Genomic DNA, 21,603 nt, shown 5'->3' with positions numbered 1-21,603 from the left:
ATCTGTCTAACTTATATTGAAGTGCCATTTTCGTAAATGTTTTTCATATCTTCTGCAATGTGCAACCTGGAGACCCAAACTTTTATATTTGGTGAAAACTGCAGTTTCTTAAATGATTGTTAGGGTGAGAGTATGATTTGATTTCATTTTTCTCTGAACTTCCAGGCAGAATATTGGAACAAGAAATACTGTGTGTCAATTATGCTGCTGCTGGATCAGTAAAAAGGGGAGCTTCACTGACACTAACATTCTTGGGAAGATGCTGCAGTGGTGTTGCATGGGCAGGGTTGGAGGGTTACAGCTTTTTAAATCGTAGTCAGGAGTTTGTTTTTTGTGTCACCACCCTTACCCCTTTCTTTAAGAAACATCAGTTCTGATGAAGCTGATCAGCTAGTTTGTTGTCTGTGCTGATGTGGGAAGAGCAAGTTTTGGAAACCGGATGTTATTAGTCTCAAGCACTGGCAGTTATACTTTCTGTGTGCCAAGGCAAGACGTGCCATAATGGAGCTGTACTTGTGTTGTTGCTAGGATATGTGCCCAGTTGAACTATGCCTTCCCTAACTACAATAGTAAATGCTTTCTGCACCCTAAAATTACACTTGCACTGAAAACCGGTCCATGGCAATTTCAATCAGCCCGTTTTCCTCCTTTTTTTCAATGTAGAAGAATAGTTACAAAATGTATAATTGAACCTGACTTGCTTATGCAGTGACGTGCTGTGCTTCTTAGAAATGTGCCAGATTATTTCACAGTGAGTAACTTAGAAGCAAAGTGACGTATGTAGATTAGTTTTTTTTCCTGCATTTTAAAAAATTTTCTTTTGCAGTGTGGGCTGATGATTTCATTGAGAGGAACAAGTTTGCAGAAGCTGCTGAGGGAGCTGAGATAATGTCTAATTGAGATGACCTTATCACTGAAGCAATGACTGTATCGCTGCTGATGCCAGTTTGGTTCCCTTGTGCATATACTTGGCGAGTTTTCCTGATGATGCTATAAGCACTGCTCAGTCTCAATCTCAATATTCAAATTAATCAATTGCCAGAAAGTAAAAGGTCTGATTCTAGGAAATTAGTTAATTTAAATTGGGAACAAGGACAAATTGCTGGAAAAGCTCATCAGGTCTGGCAACATCTGTGAAGAAAAATCAGAGTTAACGTTTTGGGTCTGGTGACCCTTCAGAATTGGTTTTAAACTAGATTCTTCTACATTTTTCTTTAAATTATTTATTTTGCAGTTGTAATTTCGTTTTGGAATTCCACCATAAAGACTAAAAAATCCTCTATTTCTATTTATTAAACATTGAGGCTGATGCATTGAGACAGGAATTTCATCAAGGCATCCCATCCTGTTCTGATACCTACAATTTTGATAATTTGTCTATTGAAAGCAAAATTTCAGAGACATTATGACAATATAAAATTCAGAGCAACTGTGTTGATGCATAGATTTGTTAAAACAACATGATCGTATTCTATATTTTTGTGATCCTTGCAATTCCAAAGAGAACTACTGGATATTCTAGGAATTTTTGGTTGGGGTGAGGTAGAAATCATAACGGTTATTTGTGTAAAAGAAATTTAGATTGTTTTTGAAACCTGGTTTTATTTCTTTAAGCATGATATTCAAAACAGAGTTTCTTTATATGTAAAATCTGACAGATCTCTCTTTTGCTGTCACTTCATTTTAAAGTGGTTTGAAAATAGTTGTGATTTTTACTAATAAGATGTAAAGTGTCTAGTTCTGGTGCAGCATCTACTATTTATTACACATCTGTAATCTGTAGTGACGTAATGCATAATAATATTGGATTTAAATGAGATCACCTACTTCCAGCGTAGAGATAACTAAGCTGTTTTATATAATGCACATGAGCAACCAAAGTTCACAATAACAAATTGCTGATTTACATACTTTTCAGTTAATATCCATTCCATGTGCACCTTATTCAATTATCAGATATTCCTATATATGTTTCTGCCAAAATACTTCTCCACATATCATTCTACATATGTCAGTAGGCATCCAGATAATTGCTTTAGGAAGTAATGGTTAGGTAATGCTTAACAGAATCCATTCTGTTCAAACGTTCATACTATCTTAAACTGCAGTTTTATATCTAATTTCTGGAAATAGTTTTGAATATAACTGAGCTTAATCTAATTTTTTTTTTCTGGTTACACGTTGTCGGCCATGTGGCTGTCACTGAGACTGTAGACTTTCAGTTTGACAGCACTTGTAACCCATTGTTGATCTTGAATCGATGAAACTTCTTTTGCTGGTCTGCCTTTTCTAAGAAAATTTCTACTGTTTTTGATTTCCATTTGCTTTCTACAGCTTTTCCGAAAGTTGGAACAATGTAATCAGGAGTTGAAGAAGTACAGCCATGTCAACAAGAAAGCCTTGGACCAGTTTGTGAATTTCTCTGAACAGAAGGAGAAACTTATGAAACGTCAAGAAGAGCTTGATCGTGGCCACAAATCTATTATGGAACTTATGAACGTACTGGAGTTGAGAAAGTATGAAGCCATACAGCTTACCTTTAAACAGGTAAAATGTGGTGTAAAATTTAACTAGTTTATTGAAATGTGTGAAAACTAAACTGCAGTGATCACTTTAAAGATTAAAAATTTGTTTTTAATGTTCAGATATATTAGACTAAAGAACTTCATAACACCATAAGAAATAGGAACAAGAGTAGGCCATTTGTCTCCTCAAGCCTGCTCTGCCATTCATTAGGATCATGACTGATCCAACATTCTTCGTGTGCACTTTCCTATCAATTCCCCTGTGGATCAAAAATCTAGCAATCTTGGCCATAAATATACATCAGGATTCTGCCTCCCACAGCTGTCTGAACAAGAAGTTTTAAAGACTCTCAACCCTCAGGAAAACGTTCCTCCTCATCTCGCTCTTAAGTTGGTGACCGTTTATTCTGAGATAATGCCGTCTGGCCCTGGAATCTCCCATTAAGTAATCTATATGTTTCAATTAGATCACCTCTAATTCTTATAAACCACAGCGAGTAGAGCCCCATCTTGTTTAGTCATTGCTCATAAGATAATCCTAATACCAGGGATCATCCTAATGAGCCTTCTCTGAACTGCCTCCAATGAAATGATATATTTCCTTAAATAAGAAGACTACACCAGCTCACAGTACTCCAGATGTGGTCTCTCCAGCACCTTGTACAGCATTTCCGTGCTTATTCTCCAACCCCTTGAAATAAAAGCCAATATTACATTTGCTTTCCTGATTACCGACTGCACCTATATGATAGCTTTCTTGTGTTTTGTATACACGTACCCCAACTTCCTTTGTGTTGCAGCTTTCTACAGTTTCTTTTTTCTATTCAAATAATATTCTACTCTTGTTCGTCCTTCCAAAATGAACAGCTTAGCATTCTCCCATTTTATACTTCATTTGCCAACTTTTTGCCCATTTACTTAACTCACGACAGTGGTTAATCATTTTGTTGACCTTCTGGATTACATATTCGTGAAATGTACTCAAGTTGTTTTACTTGTAAATGACGTTTATGCGTGCACCTTTTGTAAAGTGTTTGAGGAGAATTCTATATCTTACTCCGGTGTAAAGATAACTGAAAACAAACTAACCTTAAGATCATTGATTGGGGAGGAGGAGGGGAAGTTGTATCCTGGCATCATCTCAACTTTACATTTGCTGTATTGTTGCCAGAATTATACTGCCAGAGTGTAAAGCTCGCTGTAAATGTATTAACTTTTAAACTAATAAAATTCCAATGCCTCGGAATTTGTTCAGTGAATGGCTTAGCCAGTGAGATCCTATGTTCAACCAGTGATCTCTGCAGTATTAGCTGACCTCAGCTGACGTATTAGATGTGCTAAAATTGGCTGTAGTATCCTGCATTAGGAAAGGAAAATTGGCCGAAATTCATTCTGTCCAATACCAACCAATGATTAAACACTGGATGTGCAGTCTGGTGGTATATTGGTAATGTTTCTGGGCCTGTATTTTAGTGGCCTGTGAATCCGGAAAGAGAGAGCTGCTACATGTAAAATAATAACAAACATGCTGGATTGTCATAAAACTGTTTTTTGTTCACTGTCCTTTCGTGAAAGTAGCTTTATTTTTAAATTGGGTCTGACTGACCTAGTTGTAGCTCTAGACCCCACAGCTGAATTTGTTGACTCTTAACTGCCTTCTGAAGTGGCCTAACAAGCCCTGAAATTGCATCTAACTACCTGAAATAATCAGACAGAAGGACCTCCACCTTCTAAGGTACAAGAAGATAGACAACAAATATAGGCCTTCTGATATCCATAGAGTGCAAATGAATAAAAAAAATTATATGTAATGAGATTGGGCTCAGCTGTATTTGCCCATGCATGAATAACCTATTTATGCTTATTGTTTTTGCTCAGTCATAAATAAAGGCCTCTTAGTGAAAATACCAGTTTGCACCTAATGGAAAAAGAATGATTCCTATTCCTTTGGGAGTGGGAGCTGGAATGTGTTTTTTTTAATCAGAAGATTACCAATCTTTATAGTCAGGCACTTTTATAGTTACTTTCACTGCCCTTTATTTGAAAACAAGCTTGAACTACTGCATTATATTGATAGATAAAAAAGAGATGCTAAAAAAGCTGTCAGCACACCAGGTAGAGAAGTCACCAGGCCTGGATGGGGGCCATTCTAGATTGCTGGGAGAGGTAAGGGAGCAAATTGCACAGCCATTGATAGAAATTTTTCAGGCCTGTCTGAGCTCATCATTAGTCCTGTGGGATTGCAAATGTGACAAAGTTGCTTAAGCAAGCGGCAAAGGATAACCCTGGAAACTAGACCTGTCAGCTTGTGGGAAAACTAATGGAGACTATAATATGGGATAAGATAAATGTACAGTTAAAGGAAGCTAATTTAATACGAGATAGTCAACATGGCTTTTGTCAAGGGCAGGTCATGCCTGACAAGTTTAATTGAGTTCTTTGACAAAGTTACACAGTCAGTGGACGAGAGTAGAGTTGTGGATATTGAATGTTTAAACTTCCGGAAAGCGTTTGAAATAGTGCCGCATGGCAGGTTGGTTAGCGAGTTATAAATGTTTGAGATTGATGGGTCCTTGGCAGCATGGATTAGAGGTTGGCTAAAGGATAGGAGATAGAGGGTAGGTGTAGATGTGCATTCCTCAGATTGGAAATGAGTTGAGTGTGGTTTTGGGATCAGTGTTGGGACTTGCGCTTTTTCTGATTTATGTAAACAATTTGGAGATGGCTGTTGAGGGCACATGTCTGAACTTGCAGAAGATACTAAGCTTGGTAGAATAGTGAATTGTGAGGGTGATGCTGAGCAACTGCAGAAGGACGTTGACAAGTTGGACATTGGACAGACACTTGGCAGATGAATTTCAATGCAGAGAAATGTGAGGTAATTCAATTTTTTAGAACAAACACAGAGACAGTATTGGATCGATGGGATAGCAAGAACTTCAGATGCTGGAATCAGAGATAAGTGTGTGGACCTGGAGGGACACAGGAGGCCAGGCAGCATCAGAGGAACAGGAAAGCTGAAGTTTTAAACGTCAGCATTCCTGTTCCTCTGATGCTGCCTGGCCTGCTGTGTTCCTCCAGCTCCACATTTTGTTATCACTGGATGAATGGTACAACTTTAAGGGGAGTACAGGAGCGGAGGCACCTCACAGTTCAAGTGCATAAAAGGTGGCCAGGCAAGTTGAAACTGTTGTTAAGAAGGTTTGTAGGATCCTTGGGCTTATAAATAGAGGCATAGAGTGTAAAAGCCAGGAAGTGATGCTACACCTTTAGAAATCACTGGTCAGGCCACATCGGAGTACTTTCAGTCCTGGGAACCTTATTGAAGCATGTTAAAACCCTGGAGAGAGTTTAAATGAGATATTTCTAACTGGAGTATTGTGTGTAGTTTTGGCCACCTTGTTCTAGCTATGGAGGGAGTGCAGAAAACTTCTACCAGACTGATTGGATTGATTCCTGCATTGGAAGGACTGACGTGAAGCGAGATTGTGGATTGGTTAGGACTGTGTTCACTGGAGTTTATGAACGAGGGGGATCTCATAGAAACCTATAAAATTCTGGCAGATTAGACAGAGTGAATGCAGGATGGATATTCCCAAATATTTGTTTGAGGGGTGGGGTGGGGGGTGCGGTGGTAGGGACAGTGGTTGGGTTCTGGAACCGGGGATCCCAGTCTAAGTATATGCGCTAACCATTTAGGTTGCAGATGACAACTTTCTTCACCCACAGAATAACAAACCTTTGGTACTCCATTGCCAGAGAAAGCAGTAGAGGCCAAAAGATTGAATGCTTTCAAGAAAGAGTTCAGTATATCCCTTAAAGCTAAAGGCATCAAAGGGTAGGAGGTGAAACCCAGGACAGGGAGTTGGATGATCAGATTGCACGGAGAGTAGGCTTGAAAGGATAAATGAACTATTCCTTTTTTTCTATGGTTTTAGTTTATGTTGGGAAATTTTCTGTGCAGCAATCTTTATATTGATGCTGCAAAGTATTTGGGTTTGAAGGCCACGTTTCACCAAATTTCATTGTATTTAATTTCCCATGTTTATTTCCCCTGGGAATTATTCCTGTGTAGAGAGTTAATGTTGCTGCACACTGCAATTTTTAATGCATTTACTTCATCTGTCCATAAATTTGAAAAATCAAAGTGTATGATTTGCATCTTACTTCATTTCCTGCCACTGAAATATTCTTACATATTAAATTATGATGTTGCTGTGATCAGGTATCTAAGAATTTCAGTGAAGTATTCACAAAGTTAGTTCCTGGTGGTAAGGCATCACTGGTTATGAAGAAAGGTGATGTGGAAGGAAGCCAGTCTCAGGACGAAGGTGAAGGTAGTGCATCTCAGAGTAGTGTCCCATCTGTTGACCAGTTCACAGGAGTTGGAATTCGGGTAAGTAATGGACTTTATTGTGTTCTGTAGTTTAATCCTTTTCCGTATTTGCAGTTGTTTATTTATGGTTAAGTGTCTGCTGTTTTCTAAATTCAGTTACTAGGCTAGGTCAGTATTTAACACATTTCTGTTTACTGTATTGGCAATTGAACTAATAATTCCGTTTTATAAATTAAAAACGAATCATTTATTTATGTACATGGAGATATTAACATAACAGAAATTTAAAGTTTTCGAGAAGAATTGTAGCTCAGATTGTGGCTAAGGTTATAGACATGCCCGCCAGGTTGGGGGGTTTGTTTGCAAACGTTTTGTCACCCTGCTAGGTAACATCATCAGTGTGCCTCTGGTGAAGAGTTGGTGGTCCGTCCTGCTTGTTGTTTATATGCCTGAGTTTGCTGGGATGGTTGTTATTACTTCTGGTTTGTTTCTCAGTGGTTTGTACACAGGGTCTAATTCAATGGGTTGTATACTGGGGAGCATATTTAGGTCCAATATGTACATGTCAGTTTTGTGATTATCAAACGCACAAAACTAGAAGAAACCCACCGACACACAAGCAACATCCTTACTGGGATAAAATTCACAAAAGAAAAGAACTATAATCAACTACCCTTCCTGGACATAGTGGTAGAATGCAAAAACAACAGAGATCTCCAGACTAGGATATATAGAAAAACCATACATACAGACCCGATACTCAATTACACTAGCAGCCACCCCAGAGCCTACAAACAGAGCTGCATCAGGACATTATTTACATGAGCCGTAACACATTGCAGCAACCCAGAACTGCACAAAGCAGAACAGGAACACCTTATATGGAGTCTTCAAAAGAAGTGGATACCCATAAAGCACAATCCACCATTACTTCCAAGACAGACCTCACAGGAAGACACAACACAACCAGACTCTCTGATCACCCTACTGTACATCAGAGACATTCCATAGATGACCACAAGACTGCTCGGACCCCTAGGTATCAGGGTAGTCCAAAACCAATAATAACCCTACAACAACTACTGACGAACATGAAGGATCCCATACTCAAAACCAGCAAAACTGGGATAATATGCAAAATACCATGCAAGGACTGTGAGAAACACTACGTAGGCCAAACCAGAAGAAAATTAACTGCATGGATACATGAACACCAACTAATCACTAAGACACATGACCAATTCTCACCTATCGCCCTACGCATGGGCAATAAGGACACGAATTTGACTGGGACAACACATTGATAATTGCACAAACCAAACAGAGACATGCCAGGAATTCCTGGACGCTCTGGTATTCCAACTGGACCTCCATCAACAGACATATTGAATCAGACCCACCATACAAACCACTGAGAAACAGAACTGGAAGTAATATCAACCACCCCAGCAAACCAAGGCATGTAAATAACAAGCAGGGCAGAACACCAACTCTTCACCAGAGGTGCACTAACAATGATAACAGGGTGACGGAATGAAACCCACCAGCTCAGTGAGGATATCTACAATGTCACTGCCAGAAATATGGCCATTGTTTTTGTAAACCAGATTAGATTAACCCAAGGCTCACTTGTGTTTGGAATGGAAATATCCATCAGCTTATCGTTAAATGTTAGATTCAAGACTTTAAGATTATCTGCTGGGATTCTTGAACCCCAAAAATTGAGATTTCTTATTGACTATAAGGCAGAACTCATTTTCTGAACATCTGATAGTTGGCTAATCTTTCCAGATTCTTCACTGCCAGAATTGTATTTTGCTGACGACCTATAGAAATATCCCCAGAATTAACTCCTTTGGTTTAATTTTGGTGATGGCAACTTCACATACAACATTAACTTAGTGCACCCCTTGACTTGTTCATTATTTAACTTCTTATTTAACTCCTTGACAATTATGATTAGGTTGTCCAAAATATAACTGCTTGTAAATGCTTTGCATATCTGTATGGTGCTTGGCAGATTTTGCAATCCCCTCAAATGCATGTTGCTCTCTATCTTAATTCTCTTTGTTTTGTTTGGCAGGTGTCTTTTACAGGGAAACAAGGTGAAATGAGAGAAATGCAGCAGCTTTCTGGGGGTCAGAAATCCCTCGTGGCACTTGCTTTAATATTTGCAATTCAAAAATGTGACCCAGCTCCCTTTTATCTCTTCGATGAAATTGACCAGGCCCTGGATGCTCAGCACAGAAAAGCTGTTTCTGGTAAATGTTTCTGAAGAAAAGCATTTTGTGATTTTTGTTTTTAAATTTAAGAATGAAGCTTTTTTGAGAATGTAGCTAATAGAATTGATCAGGGATAACCAGTGGGATGTGTTATGTTTAGATTTTCAGAAGGCTTTAGATAAGGCCTCATAAGAGGTTAATGTGCACGTCTGAAGCTCATGAGATAGGAGGCAATATATTGATTCAGCTTGAGAATTGATTGACAGAACGCAGAGTGGGAATAAATAAATCTTTTACCTTGTGGCTAGTGAGGTACCACTAGGATTGGTGTGCAATGCTTGGTGCCAGTGTTTCCCCTAAGCTGTGTAACTAGAAGTCTAGAGAGGAAGACTGGAAAAGGTGGGAATGGTACAATGAGAGGAAGGATGGCTCCAAAAGAGAGTGAACAATGTTATACTTTTCAAGAAAGGAGAAATTGGTTGTTTGCAGCCAGGCAAACTGGAAATCATCTTCCCAGTCTTCCAAGAGCAACAAATGGGAGTGTAATGTTCCTGCTATTGTATTGAACCCTCTGATAGTTCTTAAAACTTAAGCCCACTCACACTGAAAATGGTAGCTGCTGAAATCTTCTAGCCTTGTGATCTTGCTAGTCTGCAGAAGTTGTATTTGGGGTGAATTTTTTTTGTGTGTAGACATACGTTAGCTAGTTTGAAAATAAACTTTTTTGTTGCTGACTTATGCATGTTGTCTTGTGCCAGTTAAAGTATTGTGAAGCCTTAAGGCATTAACTTAAAACACCCAGACATAATGAACGCATTAATGGAAAATTTATCATTATTCAGAATATTGATGTATTACAGTTCTTATAGTTTTGGGAGAGTCCAAATACCTTGTGTTGCTACTGTGTGACTGCATCACTGAATGAGTTAGTGAGAACTAAAAAGTGGCTCCATAAAATCAAAAAAGAGCCTGCAAGAACAAGACCTGTTGATGGTGGAGAATTTTTTTAAATTCTGTACCTCACTAGCTGGGCCAGCATTTATTTCCCATCCCTATTTGCCTAGAGGGCAGTTAAGAGTCAACCACATTGTTGTGGATCTGGAGGCATATGAAGGCCCAACTTGCCATACACACTATGGCAACTATACCTACACGATGCATTACAGCAACTTGCTGAGTCTCCTTCGATAGCACCTTCCAAACCTCCAACTTTTACTATATTGGAGAAGAAGAACAGCAAATGTATAGGAATACCACCAGTTACAAGTTCCCTTCCATGTCAAACTCTACCTTAACTGGATAATAAAATGTGGGGCTGGATGAACACAGCAGGCCAAGCAGCATCTCAGGAGCACAAAAGCTGACGTTTCGGGCCTAGACCCTTCATCAGAGAGGGGGATGGAGAGTAAAGAAGACTCTCATAAAAGCTCATTTGGTTCAAAAACGTCCTTTAAGGGAGGAAACTGCCATTCTGAAATTACAAGAGCTGTCTCAGATTAGTCCAGCAACAGCCTGACTTAGTCATTCTCATGGAATTATATCTTACACACATCCCAGACAACACTGTCACCATCCCTGGATCTGTCCTGTCCCACCAGCAGGACAGACCCAGCAGAGTTGGTAGCACAGTGGTGCTCAGTCAGGAGGAATTTGCCCTTAGAGTCTTCAACATTGATGCCAGACCTCGTGAAACCTCATGACATTGGGTTGAACATGGACAAGGAAACCTGCTGATTACCAGTACTCTCACCCCAGTGCTTGGTTGATGAATCCTTTTGATCCATGTTGAGTAGCTCTTGCAGGAAGCATTATATCTATTTCAAAGAAATAGTGGAGAGGCTTGAGAACAATTAAAAAGTAATGCTATTTAAATTTTTTTAAAAAACTAAATGAAATTTGCGCCAGATTGGTCAATGATTTTTGGTTATGTGTGACCACTGATGGATAAAGAGGCCAGACTTTACTGTGCATTTGTTGCTACACATATTGTTTTGAAAGTCAGTGGAATGATGTGTTGCCTTGCTTTTCAGGTGTTTGATCGCAAGGTCTTGCAAACTTGCAAAATCAAACTGATCCAGCACGTGCACGGTCATTTATAGTCTTATCAGCGGCCATGCCTTGTTGATAAATACCTGAATGTGAACTGAAAAGATTCTGTTTGTACATTAGGTCTGCTCTGTAAAGGGTTTATTTATTTTACAGTCTGCAGCTTGTTTTTTTTTAACTTAAGTGTAATCATGTTTGTAATGCTCTACTTTTTTCTTATTTTACTCCATAGACATGATTTCTGAACTCTCAGCTCATGCCCAGTTCATTACCACTACATTCAGGCCAGAATTGCTTGAATCGGCAGACAAGTTTTACGGAGTGAAGTTCAGGAACAAGGTAATTTCACATTTCATGTTTGAATTGGGTGACATAACTTAATTATTGTTACATGCACAAGTTATTGGAAAATTTATTTGATCAATTAAAATTTCAAAATAGGAGGCAGGCGCTTCCTGAGTCGTAACAGTGTGTACCAGAAAGTGCAGAATGAAAAAAATTTCCTTTCGGGGGAGCATAAAAAAGTGCTTGCAAGTTAGTAGCCATTATCTTGAATAGCTAAATATAAGAGTATGAAATCTTTGTCTTTAATGGTCAATCCACAGGTGTATTTCAGTCAAGAAGTAATGTCAAACCTTAATTATTTACCTGAGAATGACCAATTCGATCCAACTTCTCTGTTCCATTATATGCCATATCTTGCTTCATCTGGAATATCAGTCTTTGTAGGATGGTAGTTTTTGAGCAGAAGTTTAGAGTATGTTTAAAAAAAACTATACCTCAACCTGGCTGCTGAGTAATACATTGTGTTGGTGTTCAAAGCACTTCAGAAAATGCTTGTAGCATTCCTTGTCATCCAGCATAAGATCCACCTTTTTCAGGAAGGGATTAATTCAGGGTAGCATCACATCTCTTGTATTTCTTTGCCATCCCACCAATCAGTCTCAACACCATTCTGATTTTCACGTTTGTTATGTCAAATTCATCAGTCTTGTGTATATAGAGTACCTTTGTATTAATTATTTCAGTACCTGCAGCAAACAGAAATCTTTGTTGTTCTTGGCAATATGCAAGAAATTATTTAAGTGGAGCATGGAAAAATGAATGTGTTGTCATTTACTTGTTAGTTATTTTGGATAATTTATTTAGAATTTGATTTTGTTTCCTGAAATATTAGAGGGCTAGTCATTTGATTTATGCCACTTGGGCATTTATGTATATTAAATGAGTTTCTAAAATGGCAAATTTTGATTGAGATTTTCCAGCTTCTGACATTTTAAGGGCTTGATGTTGTTTGTTTAAAAAGTCTTTTAAATTGTGTGTTGCTGGAGAATCTCACATCCTTTTTGGGAGTAAATGAAAACTGTGATGAAGTAGCCATGTCCTGGTCTTTTTAAAAAAGAAACTCCTTGTCAGCTCCAAATCATGTTAACTTTTATTGTATGCCAAACAGACTTGAAATGATGGTTCATAGCTAATCTTGTCACTATGTTTTCTATTTCCCTATCAAACCTTCATGATCCTTTTGAAATCTTGTGTAACTGCAAAAATAATGTCAATTCATGGTATAATTGGCTGTTAGAAATTGTTGTGGAATGTAGTCTGATGAATGACTGCATTTCATTTAGAAGTGACGGGCTTCGCTTTGTCATAGTGAAACCCACACTCTCTCTGGCATCTGTAGAAATTGAAGTCCTGGTGATGAATGCTTAAGCTAAGTTTCTGAAGCTTAGGACCATGTAAAGGCTATGTTGCCAATATTAAAATTTCCATGATTTTAAATTATTTCCACAAAATGTGTCATATTCAGAGCGTTCTATTTTGGGGAAAAAGAAACTGAACGGCCAAGTGACTTGATTTTAAGAGAGTGTCTATTTGTTAAGCAGTACTCGATACTTAGACTAGTATAAGTTGAACCTGAAGCAACTTGTCAAATTTGGAATCAATAAGTTACCACCACAGACCTTGCCATTGGGTGGGTAATGCAAATGATAAAGAATCTCTCTTCCATTATTAAATTTGGGCAGTATCAAAAACCTTGTTTGAAGAAACTTTGAAGGTGCTTAAAGTAACAAATAAAGTCTTCTCTTATTATTGCATGTTAAATCTTGCAGGAGTAAGATTGAGGTGCTGCATATTTTTGTCTGTAACTCATTTGGATACCTGAGGGACTTTCTTCAAGCTGATTTGGTTTGATTTATTGCAGTTGCATGTGCCTAAGTACTACGAAAAGCTTTATATTGTGAGCAGTACAGGCAGATCATAGCAAACAAGGACATTCACATCATAGGGCCCTTAGAGCGAGACATACAAGCTCACAATTGCACAAGAGATGTGCAAAGCAAGATCAATATTATTTGAAGTTAGAGAGACCCATTCAAACTATTATTTTGTCTTTTCTAAAATATTTTTTCAGTCACAATCTTCCTATTTCTGCAAATGCTATGTTTAAATTTATTATACAGTTTGTACTTCGTACTGTTAACTTTGAGAAAAAGTAATGCTGTTTAGATAAAATAACTACTTGTTTTACAGGTCAGTCACATTGATGTGATCACAGCCGAACAAGCAAAAGATTTTGTGGAAGATGATACTACGCATGGATAAAAATGGGAGACCCTGATTTCCAGTTGATTGATCTTAAGTTGTATACTTTCTATCTGCAGGTGTGAATTGTACAAGTAGTCCGCATATTCATCACCCTAAAACTCTAGGTGGTGACTGGATTTTAACATGGTCAACTTTGGAGCTATTCTTAATCCTATCTCTGAGAATAAGCTGAGAATTTAGTTCCAGAATCCTTGGCATTTAGGAAGTGACCAATGTAGATATTTTTCTCCCAGTATATTGTGCTTCTGTTATATCTTTACTGGAATGCATTTTTTTTTTTGAAAAATTCTGCTTCAGATATCTTTCTCACATAATTGAACTTTGCTCATGGTTTTGTAAAGTTTCTAGTTGCAGTTTTTATGCTCTTTGAAATTACCATTGCAATAAATGGACTTTCTTTATATAATTTAATTATTTCCCCTGTTACATTTCATTCTTTTAAAGAGTTGCAATAAAATGTTAGGGCAATATTTTAAGTGTCTTCACTTTTGTGTTTGGAGTGCCCCTGTTGTATTACATTATGTTGGTAGGATTTGTGAAGTTACACATAGATCAACTTTTACATGTACCAATGTCGAAGCTTAGACTGAAGCATTCAATAATGGGCCACATGTTTCAGTCAGTAATGAGTAAATCCTTCATTATACCTAATGTTGTACACAAACAATTTACGGAATATCCGTGTTCTTCTCTCCACCACCCCCACCCCCCCCCCCCAGTCCGCAACTAATATCATGGAAAAATTCTAGGACAAGTATGAAATGAGCAAAGAACAGTATATCATCATCTTCAGTCATATTTAAGAATTCTTAATGAGGCACACAGAATCTGAACTAGGAAGTATTGGTTGGAATATTGAATCCCATGACAAATCTGGTCCAGAAAGCAAAATAAAATGGAAAACAAATGCAGAGAAGAGGGAAGATCCTTTAGAACCAAGACAGTGAGAAACTTCTTCAGCCAGAGAGCAGTGAATCTATGGAATTCGTTGCCACAGTATGCTGTGGAGGCCAGGTCATTGCGTATTTTTAAGACATAGATAGATAGATTCTTCATTATCAAGATGATCATTGATTGTCAGGGGAATCAAAGGTTATGGGTAGAAAGCCAGAGAATGAGGTTGAAAAATTAGTCAGCCATGACAGAATGCTGGAGCAGACTCAATGAGCCAAATGGCCAAATTTCTGCTGCTATGTCTTATGCCTTATACGATTCAGCATATATTTTTAAAAAATATATGTTTTTTTAAAATCTGCTACAATTAAAAGCTGATGGATTGAGACTTTACATTTGTAAAACTCATTTTCCGTCCTGGAGAGGCTTGATGGAAATAAAGACTTATTATATTTTAAAAGTTTTTAGTTACATTGGTATGGACAAACACTACTTTATAAACAGTTTGCTGCACTTCAGGGGAAAAAAAAGTCTGTCCTGGATTAAGTCCATGTCCTGCCTATGAAAACAATTTGTCCCTATTAAAACTTATGAATTTTGAAAATAAAAGCACAGACTGCTGATGCTGGAAATTTGAAAAACAAAGTGCTGGAGAAACTCGGCACGTCTGACAGTATTTGTGGACAGAGAGACCATGTTACGCCTCAGAGGTAAAACACTGGAAATTCAGTCCTGCTATTCCTGTAGTCATGACAAAAAGGGTAAAAATTTAAAATAAATAAACAAATACCCCACTTTTACTGCTCTCCAGACCCTGGTTGATAGAAAGCACAGATCTGTTTTCTGTACTAAACAGGAGATGTAATTTATTGCAAGTATATAGACTCCAGCTGCACATAAAAATTTATAAAAATTTATAAACAGTTGACATTTAATACTACAAATTAAAGCTCCAATCCCTTTTTCTGCTCCCTTTTTTACACACACCTACAGAAAAATGGGCTGTGGGTGAAGGAAAGCTGGAAGCCAGTTCAGTGAATCCTATTCATGTGTTACCGAGATGATCCTTACCATTTTTACTCTGGTCAGAATGTTACTTTTCAGTTTTTAATTTGCTTCCATTGGAATATTAGAAGACACAAGGTGGCTGGTTCAGCTATGAAAGAGTTATCTGTTAAAAGCCACAGTTTACAATAACCGTTGATGGAGACGTGAACTGGATTTCTCCAGGTTTAAAATGAATTTTGACTGTAGAGAACAGAGACTGCAGTTGACTGCAGTAACTGGTCACTAGTTCTTGTGCACTGAGCCCCTCAGCTCAGGTTCATCTGTAACCACTTCAGTTACTGCTTCCACAAACAGCTGTTCACACAATGTGTGCCATGACTTTCGAGTGACTTGCTTTCAATATATGTCACAATCCTTTCAAACATTTTCAGAAGTAACTGTTTACAAACCAATCCCAGCTTCTCCACTGTCTCCATATAACTGAATATGTTCGTAGAATATGCTGATAAAACTCTCCCTACTCAGGATCTTGACATCCTTGTTGTCAAAAGTTGAATGCTATGCCATTGTTTAAGCCTAATCTATGGTCTGCTAGCGATGTGCTGTTTGTTGTTGAGGCCACTGCTGGAATAATGTGTACAATTCTGGTTTCCCTGCTACAGGAAGAATGTTGTTAAACTTGAGCGGGTGCAGAAAAGAAATTCAATGACATTGCTGGGAATGGAAGGTTTGAGCTATAGGGAGAGGCTGGATAGGCTGGTGCTATTTTCCCTGGAGCTTCACGGGATTCCATTGGGAGTTGTTCCATTGTAACATCAGAACACTCAAATGGTCACAATGGTGGAAATGGGTGTTTAATAAGTTGTAAATGCATGGTAATCCTTGCATGATAATGCCATTTTTATATGATTTTAAATTGTAGTGGTGAGTATCAGCACAGGTTTTGGTACTGCTGTTCACAACGTGCTGTCCTGTGCACTGGGAGACAAAATGCAGACTGGGCAACTGCTTTGCAAAGCACCTATGCTGTCCACAGAAATGACCCTGACCTTCCGGTCTTCTGCCACTTCAATACCCCAGCATGTTCCCATGGCAACATTTCTGCTGTAATGTTTCACCAAACCTTAGCACAAGCTCAGAATATAGCATCTCATTTCCCTCTTGGGGACCCTGCAGCCTCTAGGACTCAATATCAAGTTCAGTAACTTTAGAAACAAAAACAGTAATTATGGGAAAAGCTCAGCAGGTCTGGCAGCATCTATGAAGAAAAATCAGAGTTAATGTTTCAGGTTGAGTGACCCCCTCCTCACAACTGGCCTTCCTCAATAACTTTAGAGCCTGATTCCATCTTCCGTTTTTTTTTTTACCCACCTTTACGTTGGTCCTGTTAAGACATGCAATTCAGTACACAGTCACACATTCACACCCATTCCTGGGCTTGTTATCAAATTACATGGTCTCATTTGGCACAGCTAACCCATTTTCTTACTCAGAGTCCTACAGCATAGAGATGGGCTCTTTGACCCAAACTGGTCTGTGCTGACCAAAATGTCTGTCCATGTTAACCCCATTTCTCTGCAGTTGGCCCTTATCCTCCTAAACGTTTTGTATCCATGTATTCGTCCAAAGCCTTTTAAATGTTGTTAATACACCCTTCTCAACCACTTCCACTAGGAGAGTATTCCATAAGCATACCCACCCTCTGTTTTTTAAAAAAAAACTTTCCCTGCAGGTTCCCTCTTTAACTGATGCCTTCTAGTCCTTGATTTCCCAACTCTGGGGGGGGGAAAAAGACTGAGTGCATTCACCCTTTCCTTGCTTCTCATGGTCTTACACACGTCGAGAAGATTCCTCCCTCAGTCTCCTGCACGCTAAAGAACAAAGTCCTAGCTTGTCCAACTTCTCCCTATACCTCAGTCCCTTGAATTCTGGCAACATTCTTGTAAGTTTCTTCTGCACTCTTTCTAGTTTAATAGCATCCTTCCTGTAGCAAGGTGAGCAAAACTAACACAATACTCCAAGTGCGGCCTCACCAATGTCCTGTACAACTGCAACATAACTTCCCAACTTCTGTACTCAATGGCCTGACTGATGAAGGCCAGTGTGCCAAAAGTTGTCTTCGTTGCCCTGTCTACCTGTGACGCCACTTTCAGAGAACTGTGCACCTGAACTCCAAGGTCCCTCTGTTCCACTATACTCTGTAAGGCCGTACCATTCACCATGAAGCTCCTACCTTGATTTGACTTGCTAAAATGCAACACTTCACACATCTATATTAAACTCCATTTGCCATTTCTCACCCCACATCCCCAGCTGATCAAGGTCCTGCTACAATTTCTGATAACCTTCCTCACTGTCCATGGTACTGCCTACTTCAGTGTCATCCACAAACTTACTACTCGTAAGTAGTACATTCTCATCTAGATCATTGATATAGTTAACAAACCGCAATGGAGCCAGCACTGACCCCTGAGTACACCACTAGTTCCAAGTCTCCAGTCTGACAATCGTCCTTCCACTATTACTCTGTTTCCTACCACCAAGCCAATTGTGTATCCAATTTACCAACTCTCCCTGGATTACATGCGATCTAACCTTCCAGAGCAGTCTACCATGTGGGACCTTATCAAAGGTCTTATTGCAATCCATATGGACTATGTCTACTGCCCTGCCCTCATCAACCTTCCTGGTCACTTCCTCAAAGAACTCTAACAAATTTGTGAGGAATGATTTCCCACGCACAAAGCCATGCTGATTACTTCTAATCAAACCCTATCTTTCTAAATGCATGTATAGCTTATCCCTCAGAAACATACATTGAGGGCCTCACCGATCTTCCGTAGTTCCACACATACAAGTCAGCTTTGATCCTTCAGGGTTCCTATTCTGTCTCTAGTTGTTTTTCTCTCTCTAATATGTTTTAAGAATCTCTGGATTCACCTTAATCTTCTCAGCCAAAGCTATCTCATGCCCACTTTTTTGCCCTCCTGATTTCCTTCTTCGGTAACTCCTCTTGTATCCCCTGCATACTTCGAGGGATTCCCTTGATCCCAACTGCCTTCTCCTGTGCTATTTTTTCTAGTTAAAGCATCAATATCTTTTGTCATCCAGGGTTTCCTGCTCCTGCCAACCTTTGCCCTTCACCTTCACAGGAACATATAGACCTTAAGGTCTAGCTATTTTAAAGGCCTCCCACTTGCCAGAAGACCCTTTGGCTGCAAACAAGCTACTCCAATCAACCCCTGCAAGCCCCTGTCTAATCCTACCAAAATTCACCTTGCCCCAAATTAGAACTTGAACCAATGGCCCAGTTTTAAAATTAATAGAACTATGGTCACTAGTCCCAAAGTGCTCCCCCATTGACACCTCAGAAACCTGTCCTGCCCTGTTTCCCAAGAGTAGGTCGGGTTTTTTTTCTCCTTCCTGAGTAGGACCCCCTACACTGCTTGAGGAAGCTTTCCTGAACACATTTACAAATTCAACTCCATCTAAGCCCTTAACACTATGGCAGTCCCAGACTATGTTAGGAAAATTAAAATCCCCCACTGGGACAACCCAATTTCTCCTGCAAGTCTTTGCAATCTCCCTACATATTTGTTCCTCTAATTCCTACTGACTACTTGGGGGCTTATATTATAACCCCAATAACGTCACCATCCTGTTCTTATTTCTTAGCTCTACCCAGAAATCCTCACTGGATGATGCCTGACTTATTTTATCTCTGATTACTGCTGTGATACTCCTCTTCATCAAATCTGCAATTCCCCCTCTCCTCTTTCCTTCACCTCTGTCCTGCCTAAAGCACCTTTACCCTGGCACATTAAGCTGTCGGTCCTGTCCCTCCCTTTGCCATGTTTCTGTAATGGCTTTAATATCCCAGTTCCATGTATCTATTCTCTGAGTTCATCGGCCTTATCTGTCAGCCCTCTTGCATTGAAAGATACAATTTAATCCAACTGGCATTCCTCACTCCCTGTCTTGTTCCAGCCTGACCTGACTCTTCAACTTGCTATTTCTGATTACTACATCTACTTGCAGCCTCTCACTTGCCTGCCTGCTGTTGAGGATCCCACCTTAGCTCTTAGTTCTTTTCTCTTCTGTCCAGGCCTACTATCCATAATCTCCTAGTTTACCTACCACTTTCATATCTCTCTCTGTCTGGGCTCTGTCTCCACCTACCTGCTCACCTCTCCCCTTCCCTCCTCCCTCCCGCACTCCAGTCGCAACTTCAGCGGAAGGATGAATGCCACTTTTTCCCAGCTACTATCAGCCCTGAAGATGAGTCACCAAACTGAAAACATTTGTCCAGATTTCTCTCCATGGATGCTGCAAGACCTGCTGAGTTTCTCCAGCAATTTCTTTTTTTCTTTTTTTTTAAACTGGGCGGTTGCTGGCGATTTTATAGGCCACTTGTTCAGCTACTTGTGCTTTTTAACTGGAGTTACAAAACACAATGAGTTAATTTTATCATAAGCCAGAGCATGTTTTGTGAAGTGGAAATGAGTATTTCTGGTTGACAGTAATGACCTCTTCTTATTTACCAATGGATTCAGCTGAAAAGGAAGGCCTACAGATTTTGGAACTATATCTACCCGGTACTGCAATGAACATTTCAGTTTCAATTTAGATATGAGTGTTTGGTTGAGCATCCAGCATTTTTTTATAGAAAAGCTTTCAAAGTTGGTCTGGGCCTCGATAACCAGAGAGCTACGCGCACACACACGCACATAGCTGTTGTTATTGAGGGAACTCTACTGATTTTATCAAGGGAACTGAAAGTGTATCTTGTCTCCTAAATGTGGATGGACTTTTGTGGTCGCCATGTGCCCCACAATTAGATTCTAGTTATTTTTAAAACATTAGCAATGTTCTGAGGAAAAATGTTTTCACCCAGAGGGTGGCATAGATACGTGCTGCCTGAGAGGCTGGTGGGGGCAGGTCCTGTGACATCATTGAAGAAGCATCTGGATGAGAACTTAAAATACCAGGGCTCTGGACCAAGTGCAGATAAATGGGATTAGTGTGGTTTGGTGTTTGTTGGTCAGCATAGACATGATGGGCCAAAGGGCCTGTTCCTGTTCTGTATAACTCTCAGCACCAAGAACAATCTTGTATGTGTCTAGCCCACATGGTACTGAATCAGTTCCACTTTGTAACCTTGAAATCCTTCGTGATTCAGTGCACAGTTCATGAATATAAAGTAAACCTCCTATTTTGGTGTTTATGTTTTTAAGAGCTTTTTTGAAGTTCCTTTTGGCACACTAGTTGTAAATGGGAATGCTACAGCTAGTTTTCACCAAAGAATTTGTTCTCTTTTCAAGAACAATACAGCATAGGAACATGTGCTTTGACCCACCAAGCCTGCTCCAATTCGTAATCGTTATTTAGACCCACTACTTATTGCCCATACACAGATTCTATCCCCTCTCTTTGCCTCCAGTTCATGTGTCTATTAAGATATGCCTTAAACACTGCTAATGTGCCTGCTTCCACACCTCCACTGCCAGTGTTCCACGCACCCACCATCCTCTGTGTGAAAAATATTCCCAGCACTCCTCCCATAAATTCAGGGCACCCAGCGCTTTGAGCTAAATCTGGGTGTTAGCTACTTCACTTGTCTGTTTGTCTTTCTGCAGTTTTCTACTTTATTTCCACTAATTTAATAGAAACCCACTTCAGACTCATTGATTTTAGAATAAGTTCCGCCTCACCTAATCTCACAGAGAAAAAAAAATTCATTGAAGCAACGTTAACAGTCCAGAAACTGAAGTCAATTGGTGTTGGTTGCCTTATGTGCACTGCGTAGATGCAAGGTTGTGCTGACATGCTGAGGAATCAGGGAGGATGAAACAGCTCATGGAAAAGGCATTGGATCAGCAATGAAACTCACCCAAAATAAGACAGCCCGAAATATGATCAGAGATAATGGGAACTGCAGATTCTGGAGAATCCGAGATAACAA

At 39.4% G+C, this 21,603-nt stretch overlaps 1 protein-coding gene across 1 annotated transcript in view; it reads left to right on the top strand.

Annotated features, from left to right (window-relative positions):
* The window catches only part of smc3 (structural maintenance of chromosomes 3), a 98,384-nt gene extending 84,175 nt beyond the window's left edge, over positions 1-14,209 (top strand). Inside the window, exons 25-29 of the mRNA XM_059652942.1 lie at positions 2,335-2,547; positions 6,751-6,921; positions 8,945-9,122; positions 11,362-11,468; positions 13,665-14,209. Of these exons, the coding sequence (XP_059508925.1) occupies positions 2,335-2,547; positions 6,751-6,921; positions 8,945-9,122; positions 11,362-11,468; positions 13,665-13,736 (741 nt within the window). The 3' untranslated portion in view covers positions 13,737-14,209. The remainder of the gene's footprint in view (positions 1-2,334; positions 2,548-6,750; positions 6,922-8,944; positions 9,123-11,361; positions 11,469-13,664) is intronic.
* The last annotated feature ends 7,394 nt before the right edge of the window (positions 14,210-21,603 follow it).

The sequence above is a fragment of the Stegostoma tigrinum genome, chromosome 20 (assembly GCF_030684315.1).
Source record: "Stegostoma tigrinum isolate sSteTig4 chromosome 20, sSteTig4.hap1, whole genome shotgun sequence".
In the NCBI taxonomy this organism is placed as follows: Eukaryota; Metazoa; Chordata; class Chondrichthyes; order Orectolobiformes; family Stegostomatidae; genus Stegostoma; species Stegostoma tigrinum.
Note: the sequence above shows the minus strand (reverse complement) of the source record. Positions and strands in the feature narration are given on the sequence as shown.